Below are 17,761 nucleotides of genomic sequence, written 5' to 3' on the forward strand. Positions count from 1 at the left end.
TTGGTCATAAGTTAGACTTCTCCTCTTCAGCTGCCCAAAAAAAAGGCTCCCAATCAAAACATAAACAGGCCATTCATAGTGACAGGTAAAAGAAGCCGTCCTCAAAAAAGAAAAATTCCACCTGCTACTGTGGAGGAGTTGTCTCAACTGATGGGAAAATATTTCTCCAAGCATAGTTCTGTTCTGAATAACCCATAATGTTGCATTTAGGGGGTCTACATTTATACCTCAAGTGCATTGCCATGTAAATAATGTGCATTTATTGAATATGTACTTACTAAGTAACACTGTTCAAAAGTTGAATAAAGAAACAAACAAATTTTTGCCTTTTTTAAAAATTAAAACCACTTTGTAGAACATCACATCAGTTACAATGTAGAATCAATGTCATATATAGTTTATAAATGACAAAATGTTTACGTAAAATCATGACAGCATTTATATAATATCACCCACTACTAGCATTCTGTTATTTACTGTCTCTTTTGAAAACCTATCACTACATATACAGCACAAGACTATTTAACAAGAGCATTTTCCCCTAGTTTTACTACCACACTGGGGAATATGTTCACCAAAACACAGCAAACCTTCACCATCTTATCCATAAGGGTCACCTCTTCACCCTCACATGGAATGTCTGAGGTTGAAGCAGAGAAGTTAGAAGATTAATGTTGCATTGTGTTTTCTTTTTCCAACCAAAAGAGTTTGCTTTCTATCTTCTAATTAAAAAAAAACCACAATATAAAACACAAAATTAAAAAAAAACAATTAAAATTTTTTTAAGTAATTGTAATTGTAAGTAATAATGAGTAAATTTGTGGCAATTGGAGCCAGGTGGGCACAATTTTCTCAGTTTTGATTGCTGTCAACGACAAATAAATAACAGATCCTTTATTCTTGTTTATTTGCTAGTGTGAGTTTTTAACTTTTTACCCCCCTAAGAGTGTATAGTTGTACCTTAAAAATTTTTTTTAAAAAGGTGCAACGTTCTGGATTTCCAAACATGGGTGAAAAAATTTGAACAAAAAAGAGAGAGAAATTACCAGAATTAGCACAAAACCGTAGTGCATGATAACAGAATGAAAATGTTTCAACTTAAGTTAAAAGGTTACGAAAATAAAAGGAGGAAATAAGAAAGAGCTCAGAAATGAGCAGAGCTGCCGTAAAAGGCTGCCACACACGGGGGCGCCGGAAATACCAAGACTGTTAGTGACGCAAACCTACATAAGTGCCAAAATAGACGGCACAGGAAGTAGTTATGACATACGTTATATCTTTCTGTAGACCTGTGATGCTCGGTCAGTCAGGCTGGACAGCATGGAGATGAAAACATTTTTCACCTGGCTGCGTGAGTACTGAGTGTACCTATATTTAGTCACCAATAATTCATCAATTAATTTTTTTTAATTCTTAATATACAGTTGTCATATATTATACATAAAAAATGTATCAAAGAAGAATTGTTGGAGATTAAATGTTTACAACATGGACAATAACTTTCTTTGTGCCTGGAATTATTTAAATTTCATAAAATGGGCTTAAAAAGTGTTTCTTTGGGCCATAATACACATGATATTACAATGATATTACTATGTTAACACATATCTTTGGATCCAAGCATCAACAGCATGACTGATGTACTGCTCTCTTTTTCCTCCAGTGCTCAACGTTTTCTTGCTTTTGACTGCACACTGTTCTCACAGTTACGCTTCAAAAACTGGTGAGAAGTTAAGTTTTACAAAAACAGATGCATATTTGAATTTTGCTGAACTGCTTTGCAAGGCTAATTATTTCTTACTGCTCTAAAGCCACAGTCAAAACTCCTATCATAGCTGAATATCTTTCATTATCACATGGTTAAAAATTAATTAAATCTTTCAAATAAAAGAAATTTAGTTCATGGACATGTATTTTAAAAACAATTCCAAATCATTTAATCATTAAAGTTTTTCTTTGGATCCACTGTCCAAAGTGTTTTAACACAAAATATATGTGTATAGGTATGTATATATGTAACATGTATTCATTATGAGGTGTTCAATGTTTTATGGACCCATAAAAACGTGTCACTAAGTTCTTAAACTTAGGCCTTTCATCTGAAACGGGTAGTCCAAGAATGACTGTTGTTCAAGTGAAAATGCTAATTAGACATATGATATCAGTAAGTGCATCGAGTGATCAAAAAAAATAATGACATAAAAAAAATTATAACCATATAAGAATTGTGGATAATTAAATAAAAACCTTAATTTCATATGCTTCTTTTTTTCAGATGCAGATATTACTGTCTTTCCAACCAGACTGCAGTTCTTTGAGTATGAGTCCATCTCTTTTAGCTGTGATGGTTTAAATCACCAGGCTAAATGGAGAGGGGTAAGAAATATTGAAGATTTCATTCCAACATGTACAAATTACACAGTGACACCAACAGTGAACTGCACCATAAATAATGCTTTTGAAACTGACACTGGAAAATACTGGTGTGAAGATGAAGACGGATGGAAGAGCAATGCTCTCAGCATCACTGTCACTAGTAAGTTTACAGTGTTTAAAGAATTTAATTTTAAAAGACCCACAATATATTCAAGAATGGTGATGGAAGGATAATGAAATCAGAAGTAAATCATCAAATAAGCAACTCAATTGTGGCCAGCAAGTGATGATAAAGTGAAGGGCATATAAAAAAGATTTCCAGTACTTACTACAACAAGTACACATCTCCAAATGTTACATCTTGTAGGATAGCTTTATTGATTATTGAATACAGCTCCCCTTTGCCAAGTTTTACAACTTTATTAATAAATGCAGAGAAATTCAGAAAAATTCTATCAAAATTTAACCAGAACCATAAATTGCTGGTCTGATCAGTTCATTCCTCTACAATAGTATTACATTCATAAGGTGTTTTAAGTGTTACAACAGCAGAATTCCAAGACATTTCCTTTAAATATTCAATCTTCCAATTTGAGGCAGTGTTAAAAATGTACTTATTTTGAATAAATTATCCCAATGTTAAGTCAAATTGGACATTTAGTGAACTTAATTTATTGCATTTATATATATTATTTGAATGTTATTAGTAAAGTAATGCATAACTGGTTATCTTGGCAGCGTCAATAGTCAAACTTGGTTATTGACGCTGCCCCAGCAATACATATTTGCTTTCTTGTCTGTGATAAATATGGCCTGGTAACACCAGGTCTGGTAGGGAAAAGTTTCATTAAGTTCTTTTGCACTGATTTCTACATCTGTTTTCAAAAGGACAGATTTTAGCAGTGTGCTAAATATCACTGTAATAGTGACACTGTTGTAAGTGTGATGCCAGTGCAGAAGGCTTCTTGTGAGGTTTGTGAAGCAGATTAAATTAGAAAGACTCTTAAAATACACAAATATTCTGCCTGTAAATGCTGTTTACCTATGAATAACATCTACAACAATTTATTAAACACTGTTTTTTTCCATTGTACAATTAATAAGTTTGTATTTTGTTATAGCTCCTATTTTAGAACTTGTAGATAGTCTTTTTGTCACTCATGATAACTATCTCTGCTTTAATTTCAATTTATTTTCGTTTTTCAGTTGGTTCTGTGATCCTGGAGAGTCCTGCTGTGCCTGTAATGGAGGGGAAAACTATCAATCTGTACTGTAGAAAGAAGGCAGCTCCTCTAAACCAAACAGCTGATTTCTATAAAAATGACTTAAAAATTGGGACCAGCTATTTTGGGAAAATGACCATCCACAATGTTTCTAAATCTGACGAAGGGCTCTACAAGTGTACCATCTTGGAAGCTGGAGAATCACCAGAAAGCTGGTTGATTGTGATAAATAAGACTCTGGAAGAACAAAACCAAGAAGGTAACACTCATTAATGTTCATCTTCTGTAGTTTATACTCTAAACCCTAATGTTAGGCCTTATCATGTCATGGTTCACATGCAGTAATTTCACTGCAAAACAATTTAGGGAAAAAAAGCAAAACAAAAACAAACTGTTTATTGTTTTGTTTTGGGTTTGTTTTGTTTTTGCAAGGAACTATTAGATCCTAGTTGAGTCACAAATAGAAACATGTTAAAGTTACAGCAAATGAAACTGTCAATGAAGATTTCTGCAACTTTCTGATGATTACCCTGAATTTAGAGAGAATTTGAATCATTTTTTACACTTCTTTTTGTCTTTTTTAAACTACTTCATACACTATCTTACCTATTTAACAAAAGAAAGCACAACCTTTACCATCGATAAAAATGCTGACTGCATCGAATTCCTAATCCAAATAAAAAATTATGGAAAATGCTATATTACATAATAGATACACTGATAATCTGTCTTACCTCTTTAAAGATTTTCAGTGTGTTTAGTTTTGGTTTGTGCTGTGTCTCATAGTACCATGTCACAGTTGTTAATTAAACAGTCCTGTGATATAAATATTTTGTCAGTGTGACCTAAATAGAGGCCAGACTCTCACTCTCATGCATTTATATACAGTGAATAGCAAAAGAGTTCAAAAAAGTCAGAGCAGTTGGAAGGTCCAGTTTCCACAGGGCTTAAATCGAGACAATGTCAGTTTTCTCACAGAATCCAGAGTCGGTCTCACAAACTCCAAATCGTGCACACAGGGAAAGACTGGTGAATATAACTTCACAATAATTTCAAAAAACTGCAGCAGTAGTGCTTTAGAAACTGCTTTCAGGGCAACGATCAAGAAAAGCCTGAGCCACTGCTGCTTCATTATGAAGTTGCCAAATGAGATCGTCAGGACAGGTGTTTATTCGCTACCAGGTGTCTGACTCTGAAACTCACACACCTGGTGAAAACTCCTTTGCATAGGTCTTCCATTAGGCCAGTGCATACACACACACACACACACAAATGGGGAAAATGGAGACACAGACTTGAAACAGAAGCAGAAGCCAAAACACAAGAGAAGACTGAGGGAACAGGAAGAAAACTCATACAGGAAGAAGTCATTGATGACTAGACTGAAGATCTCAAATAATATAGTACAGAACTAACAGGAACAGAAAAAAATTATACACAAGAAAATAAACATAAAACATATAATATAGACACAAGCCCTCTCTTCAAAATAAAAACAATGTGTTGATAAGACCCAGTAAAAGACCCAGTGACTATGAAATATTCATAACCTCTACTTTAATCAGATATGACGGTGACCCTGGAGAGCCCTGCTCATCCTGTGATGGAGGGGGAAACTGTGGTTCTGAGCTGCCTAAACGAGACGTCTGCAAGCCTTCCAGCTGTCTTCTATAAAGATGGCCTCTTCATTGGGACCAGCTCTGTGGGAAACATGACCATCCACCAAGTCTACAAGAGTCATGAAGGACTTTACAAGTGCACAATATCTGGAGTAGGAGAATCATCAGAAAAATGGCTGTTTGTCAGAGGTGACATATAAACATGATTCAAAATATCAAAATAAGGATTTTGTGCTTGATCGTTGTGTCTGTTTAATCATAAATAGCTATTTACAGCACTTATATTGAAGTCTTGAGTTGTATTTTGTAATATTGTTGCTTTAAAACAGAGAAATTTGGAGAAACAGTCTACACATTTGTTGTCTGTCATGGCATACAGTTTAAGCTTTATTTTCTTAATAACTATATGACCTATACATAAAATTAACCCTACCCCTGGGATTACAGTAAGAGAAGTTTAATGTGTCCCAGGAAGACAAAATGGTAAGAAGTAAAAAGAAAAACATGCAAATGAGTTTTTTAATTGTGTGACATATGATGACGTGTTGTCATTGCAGGGCTTCCCAGAGAGGCATGTTTTTGTTCGGACCAATTCTTTCACCTCCTCCTCCTTTTACGGGTCGTCCTAACTATTGTGATGGTAGCTCTGCTGATACTGCTTGTGGGACTCCTCCACTGTGGGAAACTCGGATCTAGACCAAAAAAGAACTCATAGATTGACGAATCAACCAGAATCAACCAGAAATCACCACCAAGCACATAAACACTTTCACAAGTTTGGTTACTACAGTTTTACTGTTGTTCTTTTATTTTATTACATTTAATCTATTTTTAAAAATATATAATTGCATTGCATTTTGACAATGCGAGAGACTCAAACATTATTTTTTTCTGCAACTACCTTAAAAAAGCAACAAGAAAGACTAACTTGAATATGTGAGTGAATATGAATATGACTTGTGCTGTTAATGTTTGCAAAGCAGAATAGATATAACCATTCTGTAGTCACATGTATATTTTTAAAGGTGTGCACTGAGTTCTAGCAGCATGTGTTACCCAAGGTTTTATTTAGTGGCTGCAGCTCATCAAACGCAAACCGCAAAAGTAACAGACACACAAATGACCCTCCTGGACATAACAACATGTTTATAGAAAAGAAAAGTCTGTCTCGGTTGATTAATATAGATTGAGCAAACTAAAAGAATACATATATTTTAGATATATATAATTACTAGTGCTGTCAATAGATTGAAAAATATGAACTAATTAATCGCACAATTTTCTCTAATTAATCACGATTAATCGCAATTACTTGATCAATAGCCTGGTTGCAATTACATTTTTTCAACTTTATATTTAAGCTTGTAACTGACATTTATCCAGTATAATGAAGTAAATGCAGAATAAACACAAAGAATGTTAAATGCTTAAATTCAAAGAGAATTTGAATAGTTTTCTTCAATCTTTTATCACAGGTTCTCTCCTGTGAAATACAACTTAAAAAAAATCTATATACACTAATAGGTAAGTATAGACTAATATATAATATATATTAGTGCTGTCAAACAATTCAAATGTTTAATCAGATTCATCACAGAGTTACAGTGTATTAATTTTGATTAATCATGATTAAATATCATTCATTTTTATTCTATATTAATTGCTTTTCATTTTGCGTGAGCAAACAGACTTGAGAAAAAAGAAAATATACGCACTTAACATGTTTATTGAACATCTTGAACAGTCATGTTAACAAAAAACTGTGTAAACATTTATCCTCTCTCTCTCTCTGTCACTCGAGGAACAAAAGCTATGTAAAGCTAATGCTGGTTTGAATGAAATGATCAGTCTACCTATAGAGCTATCATTCATACATCAGCCAGAATACTATAGACAGATATTCAAACCTAATACAGTGGCCTCTGTGCTCTAATGATCAGTATTCTTAGAATACGTAAGGCTATATATGAGGTTTAAAACAAAGTGTCTTCTAAGGCTAATCTTTGATATATTCCAGGTTATATTATAGCCTGTTGTGAACGTGAAATAACTTAATTACTTCCCAGTGATTTGCTTTGGTATGGCTGAGCTGTTAACATAGATTAAAAACACACTGATAATGTAAAGGATGTTTATTGAGGAAATAATGATAATGATGACCAGATGGAGTTTCCACTGTGATAGATGTAGAAACTGTCGCACATCTGTCCTAGCCTATAATACAGAGTCATAATGTTTTGAATCAAAAACATATTTGGATGAATAAAAGACAGAAATATTAAGTTATTTATTCAACATTGGTTTAATAGTCGTGACGTGCACAAACTGTACAACTAAAAGAAACAGGAAGTTAAAAAAAAAAAAAAAGACACCAAAGGACCAATTAACTTCTCAAAACGATTATTTCCTTCCCTGAATTTTTTTTTTTTTTTTTTTTTTTTTTTTTTAAGTAAAATCATAAGACAAACTAAATTAAAAATCTTTTCATGGTTCCTCTTGATGTTTATGATATGGTCTGTATCTTACTGGATGTACTGCCTTTTCGTCCTTATGTATAGCAAATACCAAAGCACATTTAACTGCTTAAATATTTTTCTATATGTATTAGCAAGAAAATAACTCAAAACTCAAACTGCTGTTTAAGCATGCAGTCTACTGAGCGGTGGTTTTTACTTTCATAGTAAACTATATGGGGAAAATAAAGTATTGAGCCACACCTCTTACTTTTTGAATTCATACGTTTTCAATCCCTTGCCACAGATGTGTAAAGTTTGCCTCAAGAAGTATGTCAAGTAATGGGTCGGACTAAAGAGCTCAGTGAATTAGACAGATAAGATTTATGGATATAGCGAAGGAGGATGTGCAGAAGGTTGGTGTGACAGAGGAGGATAGAGATAAATAGATGGACACAGATGATCCACTCTGTCAACCCTAAATGGTGCAGCTGAAAGATTCTAAAATAAACACACTATATGGAAGAATATACATACTGTCACTGATTAATTCTCTTGTCTTCTCTTTTCCGACATCTTATGAGTCTCCATTTCTTCTTTTGGCTCTGCGTGTCTCAGTCTTGTTCCATCTGAGCTACAGCGTGGTTTGTCTGAATCCCTGTGCAGAGAGAAAGGATATTTACTTTAATTAGTCTTTACTTTAAACAATAGTTACTTGTATGCTGTGGCATTTGAGCCTCCTCCTCATTCTCCAGGTTTGCCTCTGAAAAATACGTTTGGTCTGCCTTTGTGATAGATGCTACTACAACAAAGTATATAAAATGAGTCATTTTGCAAGAGCAGCTTGAGGAGCTGACAGGAGCAATGATTTATGACAAGAGGAAACAAAGTATTGTAAAGAGGAAGGCAGAAACCTCTTGCTTCCTGTATAAGAAAACAGGACATTTGGTGGTGTAATAAATTTGTCAGCCTCATTTTTTTTCACTTTACTGCTTGATGTTTTAGAAAAAAAAAAAAAAAATCTGTTTGTGTATTATCAGCCCAATCTGGTCATCCACAACGTTAAGACTCAAAAAAGACACCTTAAAGTATAATGCATTCAAATGTGATCCTAAGAAAACATCTTTATTTGGCCAGTTTTGAGTGGACTATTTTACTATTGTGTACTACTGCAGCATCATGCTGCTAATGTCTTTGAGACCCCAATCAGCCTCAAGCAAATGAGCATTATTGACATCCTGAGATTTTCTTGATACTAAAAAACAGGTCTGAGCACTCTTATTCATCACTTCACTGTAAATCAATCACTGAGCTGCAAGAAAAAAAAAAAAAAAAAAAAAAAAAACCCCCACACACACACACAACACACAATTTTTAAATTATTTTGCATACGACTTACTGAGCTTTTCCCTTCTCTGTATCCAGCAAACAAGGATCACCAGAAGAACGCAGATAAGGGAAATAACAAAGAGAGTAAGCAGACTGACACAAACTGCAGGATTTGGTGGGGCCGTGAAAAAATAATCTGAAACAATAAAACACAAAATAATGATCATCCCAATAACACAATCAACAGCTGTATATGTGTATTTGATTTCTTTTTATATGACCTATATTTTTGCCAATATTTTAAAGAATAAAGACAATAAAAGGGATTTGCTTCACATATCACCAAAAGCAGGACCAAAAATTGTGTTGCCTTTCTAGTTGCATGTTCTGAGTAAACATTGTGTTTGGACATGACCATAATGTATGAATGTGTATGTTCACTATGTGACCTGAGTTTCATCATGTTTTTACCAGAAATGTAGACGTGTGTCTCTCTGCTCTGGTTGGTGTTCCTCTGTTGGACTCTGCAGGTGATGTTGTTGCTGTGTCTCTTCTCCACAGTCACTCTGCTGCTGACAGTATAGAGGTCATCAGGACCTCTGAGGGTCTCTGTAGGTCCAGCAGAGAGGAGGTTTCCCTCACCGTCCAACCACAGCAGCTCAGGCTCTGGATACCAGCCTGCAGACTCACACTGTAATGCAACTCCAGTCTTGGCTTTTTGAACACTGACTATTCCGGGTAGGGATACAGCCCCTAAGATGAAGCACACAATATTCCTTTGGTAGAGTGCAACATGATTTCATTAAGAGGAACTCCAAATAAGAGACCGATGTGGCTACACATTTACAGACTTTTTAATATGAATAGAAACTACTTTTCTGTTATCTAATGCTAATGTCTGGCGATACATTGTATTTGATTTTAAGCTTAAACCACTTCTTTGATTGATAAATATCAGACATTTCTTACCAACAATGAGCTCCATTGAAGTTTCCCCCATATCTGGAAGGAAGCATCTATATCTTCCTGTATCAGAAAGTCTCACTTTAGACAGATTCAGTGAAATGTCTCCATGCTTCAGTTTGGAGATGGATACCGTTGTTCTTCCTTTGTAGGAGGGATTCTTTTTACTTTCCAGTTCACCACCATCACGCCACACATAAACAAATCTGGGATCCAGCTCATATTTTGTCCACTCCACCGTCTCGTCTGAGGCGCTTATGGAGGAGTTCAAATAGCATGGCAATATGACATCATCACCCACTAAAGCTACTATTGGGTGAGATGAACCAATTACCTGAATGGTACCTGAGACAGGAGAAAGAAAAAGAATAATTATTTTTTTGGTTTAGAGATTGTATAGTTAGAACTCTGCTCTGTTAGAGTTGGGTGACAGAAAGTGTTCGATCATGAATAGTTATTTTTGAATATTTAAAATTAAATATGAGAACAGTGGAATGTGATAACAGTTGCCTGGTAGCCACTGCTTTGCAAATGAAACTAATCTAAAAACTGTGACTGACATTCATATTTGCCTTTACAAACAAAATGCTTCAAGATAACTTTGTGGATTCATTTAGTTACCTTTAGTAAAGGAAGAAGGTAGTTGGGCAAAGACCATCAATGACAACACTAAATGGGCGTTTAAAGCAGAATTCATTCTTCAGAAAACACATTCTGGATTCTGAAAAACAAATAAATTCCTTTTTTTAAATTTTAGAAATAGGCAAACATTTATTTCAGAAAAGTGCTATATATATCTCAAAGCATTTCTGATAAGGATATTTAACCCTATAAGTAATTACAATTTACATCATGTCACAGTCTGGCTGAGGCAGACCGTATGTATAGTAAAAAAAAAAAAAGAGGTCTCAAATGCAGACCAAATCAGAATGTGAAACGTGATGTGGATTAACAAAAAACGAGCCGTTTATCAAGGCTGGCAAAAATAGATACAAACAAAGGGCACGGGTGAAACTAAACAACAACCTAAACTGGGTGAACTAAAATTAAAACATGAAAAAACCTTGAACATGGAGACCTTGCATGGATACCTGGAGACACGACATGGACTAGCAGACGACCTGACAAGGAATGACCGGAAACACACGGACTAAATACATACAGGAGGATAATGAGGGAAGTGGGAACACATGGGGAAACAGCTGACACACATGCACAGAACGACATCACAGGGGAACCATAAAACTAAACACAACACAGGAACACAGGACCTCTTCAAAATAAAACAGGAAACATAATGAAACGCAGACATGACAACATGAACTTGACAACAAAAGACATGAAACACATTAAGGACAAGGGAGACTTAACACAGGGGTTGAAAACACAAGGGGAAACTAAAAAACAAATGAGCTTAGAAAACCCAGTGAACTTAAACATAAACCATAAACATCAAAATAAACTTAAACTCAAAACGCTGGGTCAAAAGACCCAGGATCGTGACACACCATTGGGTTTTTAGAAACAAGAAAATAGTTCAGCCATGTTTATTTACAACTATGCAGCTTAAAGCTTGAAAAACTATCTTTAAGTGTTTCGTCCATCTTAATCTATCTGAATACAGCATTTTACAACTATTAAGTACCTTTTACTGCATTCCAGTAAAAGTGTCCTATATACATCCATGTGTGCTCATTTGCAATTGTTTGACAGATCAGACACAAATTTTGAGTTGGGCAAAAGTTGGTAAAATTTGGTTGCTACAAATTATAACGTTTAGCTTGAAATGAACAGTTACTTACCCGCTGCAGTCCTCCCAGAGTCCTTCTTTCAACTACACCACTTTTTGCAGTTGGTTCAGTTTAAGATAATCATGCATATTTGCATGTAACCATGACACAGTAAAATAATGTAGAAGCATCACCTTCAAGTTAAAATGTAACCATTAAACCAGATAGTAACTTTAGCTTTTATTATATTCCCTCAGACTTATAAATATAAAATTTACAAATGCAGAATACACATGCATATAGATCCAAGTGAGCTCATTTGTCAACAAATGAGCTCAAACAGAATAAGTCTTACAGTAAGACCATATCCATATAGTTCAAATGGCAAATGCTTTGAATTTTTAATTTAACTTATTTGTATAACAAAGTTAGAATATAAAGTTGTGAAAATGCTTTTGAATTGTCCTGTCCAAACTGATATGGGTGACATTAATTTGTAAGTGACTGATGAATAAATGTGTACTTGAGGCATACAGACAGTTCAAAAAGGCAGCAAATGCAAAGAAGTCGTGCACCATTTAAAATCATGTTTAGCAACCAGTTTGACAGTTGTCATTTTAGTAGGAACCCCAGACAGACTGTTGTTAAACACTATGCCCTGTAGAGTTCACTGGATAATTTTGTATGTTATTAACAACACAAATCCACTGTGAGCTATAATGTATGAGCTATGACAACCAAGTGACATGATATGATTTGCAATAACACGTTGAATTCAGTACTGAGGGATTATGATGCTTTAAAGGGCTCAAGTACTACAAACTAACTAAAGGCCTAGTGAGGTGATTTTGGGCTGAACAGGTATAAGTACGAGATCCAACCACAGGATAAGGCCTCATGAGTAGAAAGATAACGCCTCTATACTTCAGCAGTCAAACAGGAAAAAGTGGTCTTCAGTTATGCTAAACACTTAATTGGTCTGTAATTCTGTCAGCAAGACAACATGAAGGTTCCACTTCTCTGTGTTCGACTGTGTGAGTACTGAGTTTGTTATACGTTGCAGTTTTCCTTTAGCTGAGGGAAAAGTCAGTGTCATGAAAACCTGAGTTATGTTTACAGAAGGAAGCATCAGTGATGTTGAAAACATTTAAATTATAATACAAAAATTTAAATAACTGAGCGGATTCGCCAAACTGTTGTTCCAAAGTACATAACTACTTATGCCTACTAAATTTTACAGGTGTGCTAAAGCTGATTTTATCTCCAATACCTTCAATTTTCCTAAAACTATTAAAATATCCACAACAAAATAGTCAGCAATGTGGAGTAGTATGATTTTACCTGACTTTACAAACTTGACAAAAAGTATTTGATATAATTTTGTTTTCTTCTTATTCATTTTACTTGGACTTCAGGAGGTGCAGCTGCTTTTTCATGTATGTTATCTAGAAGCTGTAATTATTTCTGGTGCTGACAGCACTTTGATGAGTCATCATGTTAGTATTAAACGTAAAGTTTCACCAGAAGAGTTTCAGTATTCCTTCGCATTAATTCTACAAGTATCAGAATCTCCAACTGTGAGCTAAACTCTAATTTTTCTAGGAAAAAAAAAGGCATTTAGATGATTTTGGTGAAGACACCTATTGCAGCATTAAGACGAAATGCAAAGCAGTGTATGATAGCACATAAAGTCTGATATGAAGAGATGCAAATTTGTGTGGTGAGCACATTGTCAGAAATGCTAGTCAAGACCTTTGCAGAGTTTCCACACCACACAGTCTCTATATTCATATACTATACTCGTTCAACCTTTTTTAATCTTAGTGTTTCAGCCTGAAAAACTATCTGCACTATAACCACGATACTGCCAGAGCTGTGTGAAAAGAGGCTGTGAAATTGTTTTAGTAACAACTATTCAATGACTACCAGGGTCATGACTTTTTAAATCCTGTAGAGCCTAAAATTTAAATATGTCTTAATATAGATCAAAGTACAAGTGTAAAGAAAGACAAGAATAAAGATTCAGTAAGGTAATACTAGTAGTTATCCATCCTCCTCCACTTATCCAACTCAGGGTCACAGGGGTGCTGGAGCCTGTCCCAGCTGTCTTAGGACAAAAAACAAAGTACACCCTGGACAGGTCGCCAGTCCGTCGCAGAGCTAACACAGAGAGACAGACAACCATTCACATTCATGCCTATATGCAATTTAGAATCACCAATTAATCTATCCCCACTAACTACATGTGTTTGTACTGTGGAATGAAGCCGGAGTACCTGGAGAGAACCCACACAGAAAGGCCCTGGCCTGATGATGGAACTGAACTCAGGACCTTCTTACTCTGAGGGAACAGTGCTAACCACTGCATCACTGTGCTGCAATACTAATTATCTATTCATTATTTTCATTTATTAATATTAGTTTAACAAATCCATCCATCCATGTGTATCCGGGTCAAGGGCAACAGTCTAAGCGAGCAACACCTCCTTTTCCTCAACCTTTTCCTCTAGTTCCAAAACCAGCTAAGGAACATGATCGCTACAGTATGCCTGAAACATCTCATCTATTTACCTCATCTAGATGCACTGATATGATCAGCTTAATAAATATATTTTTACTCTATATTTTATACGAGTGGTTCTGAAAGTGTGGGCGGTGGAGGTACTGCAGGTACTTACTGTTAAAACAGTATAAAATAGTATGTATTGTTACTTATTTAAATACATTTACTTATTAAAACTGTAACAGGATCGTTCGTTTATGATAATACACATTGGTCTGACCTAAATTACTGCTCTTCTATTGAAGTTTGTGTCCCAGTGGCATGTGGGCAACACACTGGCCTAAACACTTTACCATAAATCGCTAACAACACCCAGTCATATAAAAACAGCTTGTGTTGTTTATGTTTGTTGAATAAAATTTTCAAGTAAATACAACACTTTCTCTTGAATTTTGATTTGAGCTAAGTTTGTGATTTTGTGGGTGCTAGGGGATTTTCTGGTTTTTAGGTGGGGTGCAGGACTCTTTGGCTCTGGCTGTTTTATATATTTAAGGGAAAACATATTTATTACACTGTAACCTGATGAACAAAATGCGCTACTTCAAGGCCATAGCATAAGATTGTTTTTTCCCATTTTCTGATTCCTATCAAAGAATATATTCAAAATGCCCTCCAAAGTGTAACAAAGCCACAACATCATCTTACTGTAGGGATCAAATTGAGTTTTCCTTATCACTTATTTTTAATGCATTTTTTTTTTTTAGTTTTGATAAATATGTGGCTGCTGCTGGTGACACAAGTTTGGGATGGTTGTGATGCTCAAAGAGTTTGTAAGTGAAAATAAATGTAATTATTTTGCATGAATAACATTAGCTGGGATTGCAGGTTTTGGTTTGACAGTTTTCACTTGGTGCATATTTAATGGTCCTGTCTCCCTCTTTGTTGTTTAATTCAGCTTTTCCTCATGTGGTTCCAAAGACTTCTCAGCACTATGAATACAGCACATTGTCTTTTGACTGTAAGGAGTTTGATGTGTCTCCTGGATGGAGACTAATGAGGAAGGTGCCAACCGAAAGTACAGCATGTGGGACTAGCTGGGGAGTTTTCAGTGGGTACATTTGCATCTTCAAACATGTTTTTATGGGAGACAGCGGGCAGTACTGGTGTGAGAGCAGAGATGGAAAGAAAAGCAACACTGTCAACATCACCATTACACGTAAGTTTACTGAACCTGTGTTCACTAACATGCATATTTAAAGGATAGAATAGAAAAGTCCTTTATTGTTGTAAATGTACAACGAAATTCTGAGTGCTCTACACCAACTATGTTGGAATAAAATATTAATAAAATATATTGCTGAATAAATTACTGAATTGCATCGCAAAAAGTATATTCTTATTAGTGCACCACTAAACAGAAGGCTTGTTGAGAAATCTGCTAAATGTTCTGATTATTATGTGATATCTGTTAAATGCTCGTAAGTGGTAAAATTAACTGCTCGTAATAGCATTTTTTTTCCTCTGCCCACAAAAGTGCTCAAAACCTATAAATTACATGACAAAAGATTATGTCTTTCAAATACATGATTTCCCATGGTGCTGTAGTAATTATACCATATGTTATAATTATACCAGCTGGTCCTGTGATCCTGGAAAGTCCTTTACTTCCTGTGATGGAGGGAAACACTGTGAGTCTGCGCTGTAAAAACAAGACAGCTTCTACCAATGCCTCTACTTCCATATCCTTCTATAAAAATGGCCTCTTTATCAAAAACATCTCTACCAGCACTTTGATCATCCACAATATTAACAAGTCTCATGAAGGACTCTACAAGTGCAACATCTCAGGAGCTGGAGAATCACCTGAGAGCTGGCTGGCTGTGAGAAGCAGAGACAACACAGGTAAGAGCACTTTTTTTGGATGTATTTTTTAGATGCATTTTAGATGTGAGACTTAAACTGTACATAAAATAAGTACTTACTGCCCTCACTGAATGTCATATGAAGATAGATAAACAGTTCTTCAAAATGAGAGTTTGTCTCTCTAAAACAGCAAAACACAAGAAATGGCATAAATTGTGGTCTTTTATATTACATAACATAGTTTAAAACCTTATCTCAAAGTCAGGTTAAATAACTGTCAGACAATAGTAGAAAAAGTTGGCATTTATTCCAGTCACTAAATGCTAACACATTATGGAAATTCCTATTCCTATCATCAGCATTTGCACCCTGACAACATGACAGTCCAAAAAAGTACTTTACATCCCTTATTTAACATAAACTTGTAGTATGCTAGAGGCATATATACCCCATGCTTTATGAGAAAACAACTTTAGAACTTTTAATTTGCCCACTGCTGCCATTCTAATTCTTATTGTTTTAACTGCACACACTTGGGTTAACAAGCCCAGCTCCTCCCCGTAGTGGGGTGGTGGAGCTACTACACACCAGCAGTGACAGCACAGCATAGCTTCTGGGTCTGGAAAGAGACGCAGAAGAGCCTTTGAAGAGCCAATAGTCATGTCCTATTGGCTACACAAATGTTAAGGCATCTTTGGAAAAACAAAACAACAACAACAAAAACAAACAAACACGAAATTGGACATTTTGGAATTATTAAGTACGAGTGTTGTTGTTTTTACAGATTATCACATGGTGACGCTCCTTTGTTATGATCAGCTTCCTGTTCTCCTCTACCTCCTGATAAGGACTGTTGGCACAGTTTTATGGGTCGCTCTGCTGCTGTTGGTGTTAAGAAAACGTCAGCCTTGGAACAACTGAGGAAGAAAATGTCCACAAGTGCAAATTGCAAAGGGAATAACAACTGTTGCATCAATGTATAGAATTTTCAAAAAGTAGAGGGAAGGAAAACATTTTTTGTTGTCACCAAGGTTCTGTAGTAAGACAATTTTTTTCTAAGAACATATTAACCACTCTATTGATGCTTGGTGAGAAAGTCTTAATCAGTCAACACCGTAATGTGATTTTTTTTCCCGTCTATATGACATATTACAATAAAAGCCTTTGAAAGTTATTTCTACAGATAAGTGGGGGGAAAAAAGTGTACCTCTAGTTTTCAAAGTCATAAATTGGCATTCCCCTCAATGTCCAGTAAATTCTACTGTCTGGAAAAATATATCTCTAGATAAGTGTCCTATTCACCAGCTGTCATGCTACTGTGGAAAAAACAAACATTATATGATGTAGCTATATATTTTTAGACCAAGCAGCTCAATCATGTACATTAACCACTGCACTGTACGTGCAATGCAGTCAATGAGGTGAAATTTCTCAGAAGTAAACTGAAGATGTCTGTTGGGTTTCTAAACCACAGTATCTCTCTACATTCATATTTATATTGTTGGTTAAGTCTTTTTTCTTCTTCATTTTTCTTTGTCTGAAAACTATCTGCAGCATAACCACAACGTCTCTAATGCTCTGTGAAAACAAGCTGTAAGTTTGTTTGAACTGTTAAAAACATTATTAAAACATATTTATTAAATGTCCATGTGTGATGTTATTTGCACTATAGCGGGATGAAAGGATTTCACTGAAATATTAT

General features: G+C 35.2%; 3 protein-coding genes across 8 annotated transcripts; 2 read left to right on the top strand and 1 right to left on the bottom strand.

Moving 5' to 3' along the window:
- The first annotated feature begins 1,312 nt into the window (after window positions 1–1,312).
- LOC120433924 (Fc receptor-like protein 5) lies at window positions 1,313–5,933 on the top strand. The gene is made up of 6 exons (XM_039601020.1): window positions 1,313–1,351; window positions 1,664–1,723; window positions 2,276–2,536; window positions 3,583–3,858; window positions 5,165–5,407; window positions 5,776–5,933. The coding sequence occupies exons 1-6, from the start codon at window positions 1,321–1,323 to the stop codon at window positions 5,931–5,933; spliced, it is 1,029 nt and encodes a 342-aa protein (XP_039456954.1). The 5' UTR covers window positions 1,313–1,320.
- LOC116325059 (butyrophilin subfamily 1 member A1-like) lies at window positions 5,589–11,797 on the bottom strand. Of its 6 annotated transcripts, none has more exons than XR_005608976.1 (7): window positions 11,027–11,175; window positions 10,585–10,684; window positions 9,970–10,308; window positions 9,472–9,753; window positions 9,071–9,196; window positions 8,209–8,329; window positions 5,589–5,910 (listed from the first exon to the last, which is right to left on the bottom strand). XR_005608976.1 is itself a non-coding variant. In XM_039601812.1 (6 exons), the coding sequence occupies exons 2-6, from the start codon at window positions 10,658–10,660 to the stop codon at window positions 8,286–8,288; spliced, it is 867 nt and encodes a 288-aa protein (XP_039457746.1). In that variant the 5' UTR covers window positions 10,661–10,684; window positions 11,766–11,797; the 3' UTR covers window positions 7,502–8,285. The 6 variants fall into 6 exon arrangements, 4 of the variants coding, with proteins under 4 accessions (XP_039457746.1, XP_039457733.1, XP_039457750.1 ...); XR_005608975.1 differs by lacking the exon at window positions 5,589–5,910 and adding an exon at window positions 7,336–7,432; XM_039601812.1 differs by lacking the exons at window positions 5,589–5,910; window positions 11,027–11,175 and adding an exon at window positions 11,766–11,797 and having other exon boundaries at window positions 7,502–8,329.
- Window positions 11,798–14,717: 2,920 nt separating this feature from the next.
- Window positions 14,718–17,705, top strand: LOC120434190 (Fc receptor-like protein 5). Its single transcript, XM_039601820.1, has 4 exons — window positions 14,718–15,026; window positions 15,152–15,412; window positions 15,832–16,098; window positions 16,844–17,705. The coding sequence occupies exons 1-4, from the start codon at window positions 14,942–14,944 to the stop codon at window positions 16,978–16,980; spliced, it is 750 nt and encodes a 249-aa protein (XP_039457754.1). The 5' UTR covers window positions 14,718–14,941; the 3' UTR covers window positions 16,981–17,705.
- The last annotated feature ends 56 nt before the right edge of the window (window positions 17,706–17,761 follow it).

This window comes from Oreochromis aureus, linkage group 3 (assembly GCF_013358895.1).
Source record: "Oreochromis aureus strain Israel breed Guangdong linkage group 3, ZZ_aureus, whole genome shotgun sequence".
NCBI classification, from domain to species: Eukaryota; Metazoa; Chordata; class Actinopteri; order Cichliformes; family Cichlidae; genus Oreochromis; species Oreochromis aureus.

Excerpts from the sequence above, each read along its gene's own strand:
- LOC120433924 (XM_039601020.1), top strand. The coding sequence starts at position 1,321 with ATGGAGATGAAAACATTTTTCACCTGGCTGC. Across the intron at positions 2,537-3,582 it reads TCTCAGCATCACTGTCACTA|TTGGTTCTGTGATCCTGGAG; the intron begins GTAAGTTTACAG and ends TTCGTTTTTCAG. Across the intron at positions 5,408-5,775 it reads AAAATGGCTGTTTGTCAGAG|GGCTTCCCAGAGAGGCATGT; the intron begins GTGACATATAAA and ends TTGTCATTGCAG.
- LOC116325059 (XM_039601812.1), bottom strand. The coding sequence starts at position 10,660 with ATGAATTCTGCTTTAAACGCCCATTTAGTGTTGTCATTGATGGTCTTT. Across the intron at positions 9,754-9,969 it reads TTCAATGGAGCTCATTGTTG|GGGCTGTATCCCTACCCGGA; the intron begins GTAAGAAATGTC and ends GCTTCATCTTAG. Across the intron at positions 9,197-9,471 it reads GACACACGTCTACATTTCTG|ATTATTTTTTCACGGCCCCA; the intron begins GTAAAAACATGA and ends TTATTGTTTCAG.
- LOC120434190 (XM_039601820.1), top strand. The coding sequence starts at position 14,942 with ATGCATTTTTTTTTTTTAGTTTTGATAAATATGTGGCTGCTGCTGGTG. Across the intron at positions 15,027-15,151 it reads TTGTGATGCTCAAAGAGTTT|CTTTTCCTCATGTGGTTCCA; the intron begins GTAAGTGAAAAT and ends TGTTTAATTCAG. Across the intron at positions 16,099-16,843 it reads GAGAAGCAGAGACAACACAG|ATTATCACATGGTGACGCTC; the intron begins GTAAGAGCACTT and ends TTGTTTTTACAG.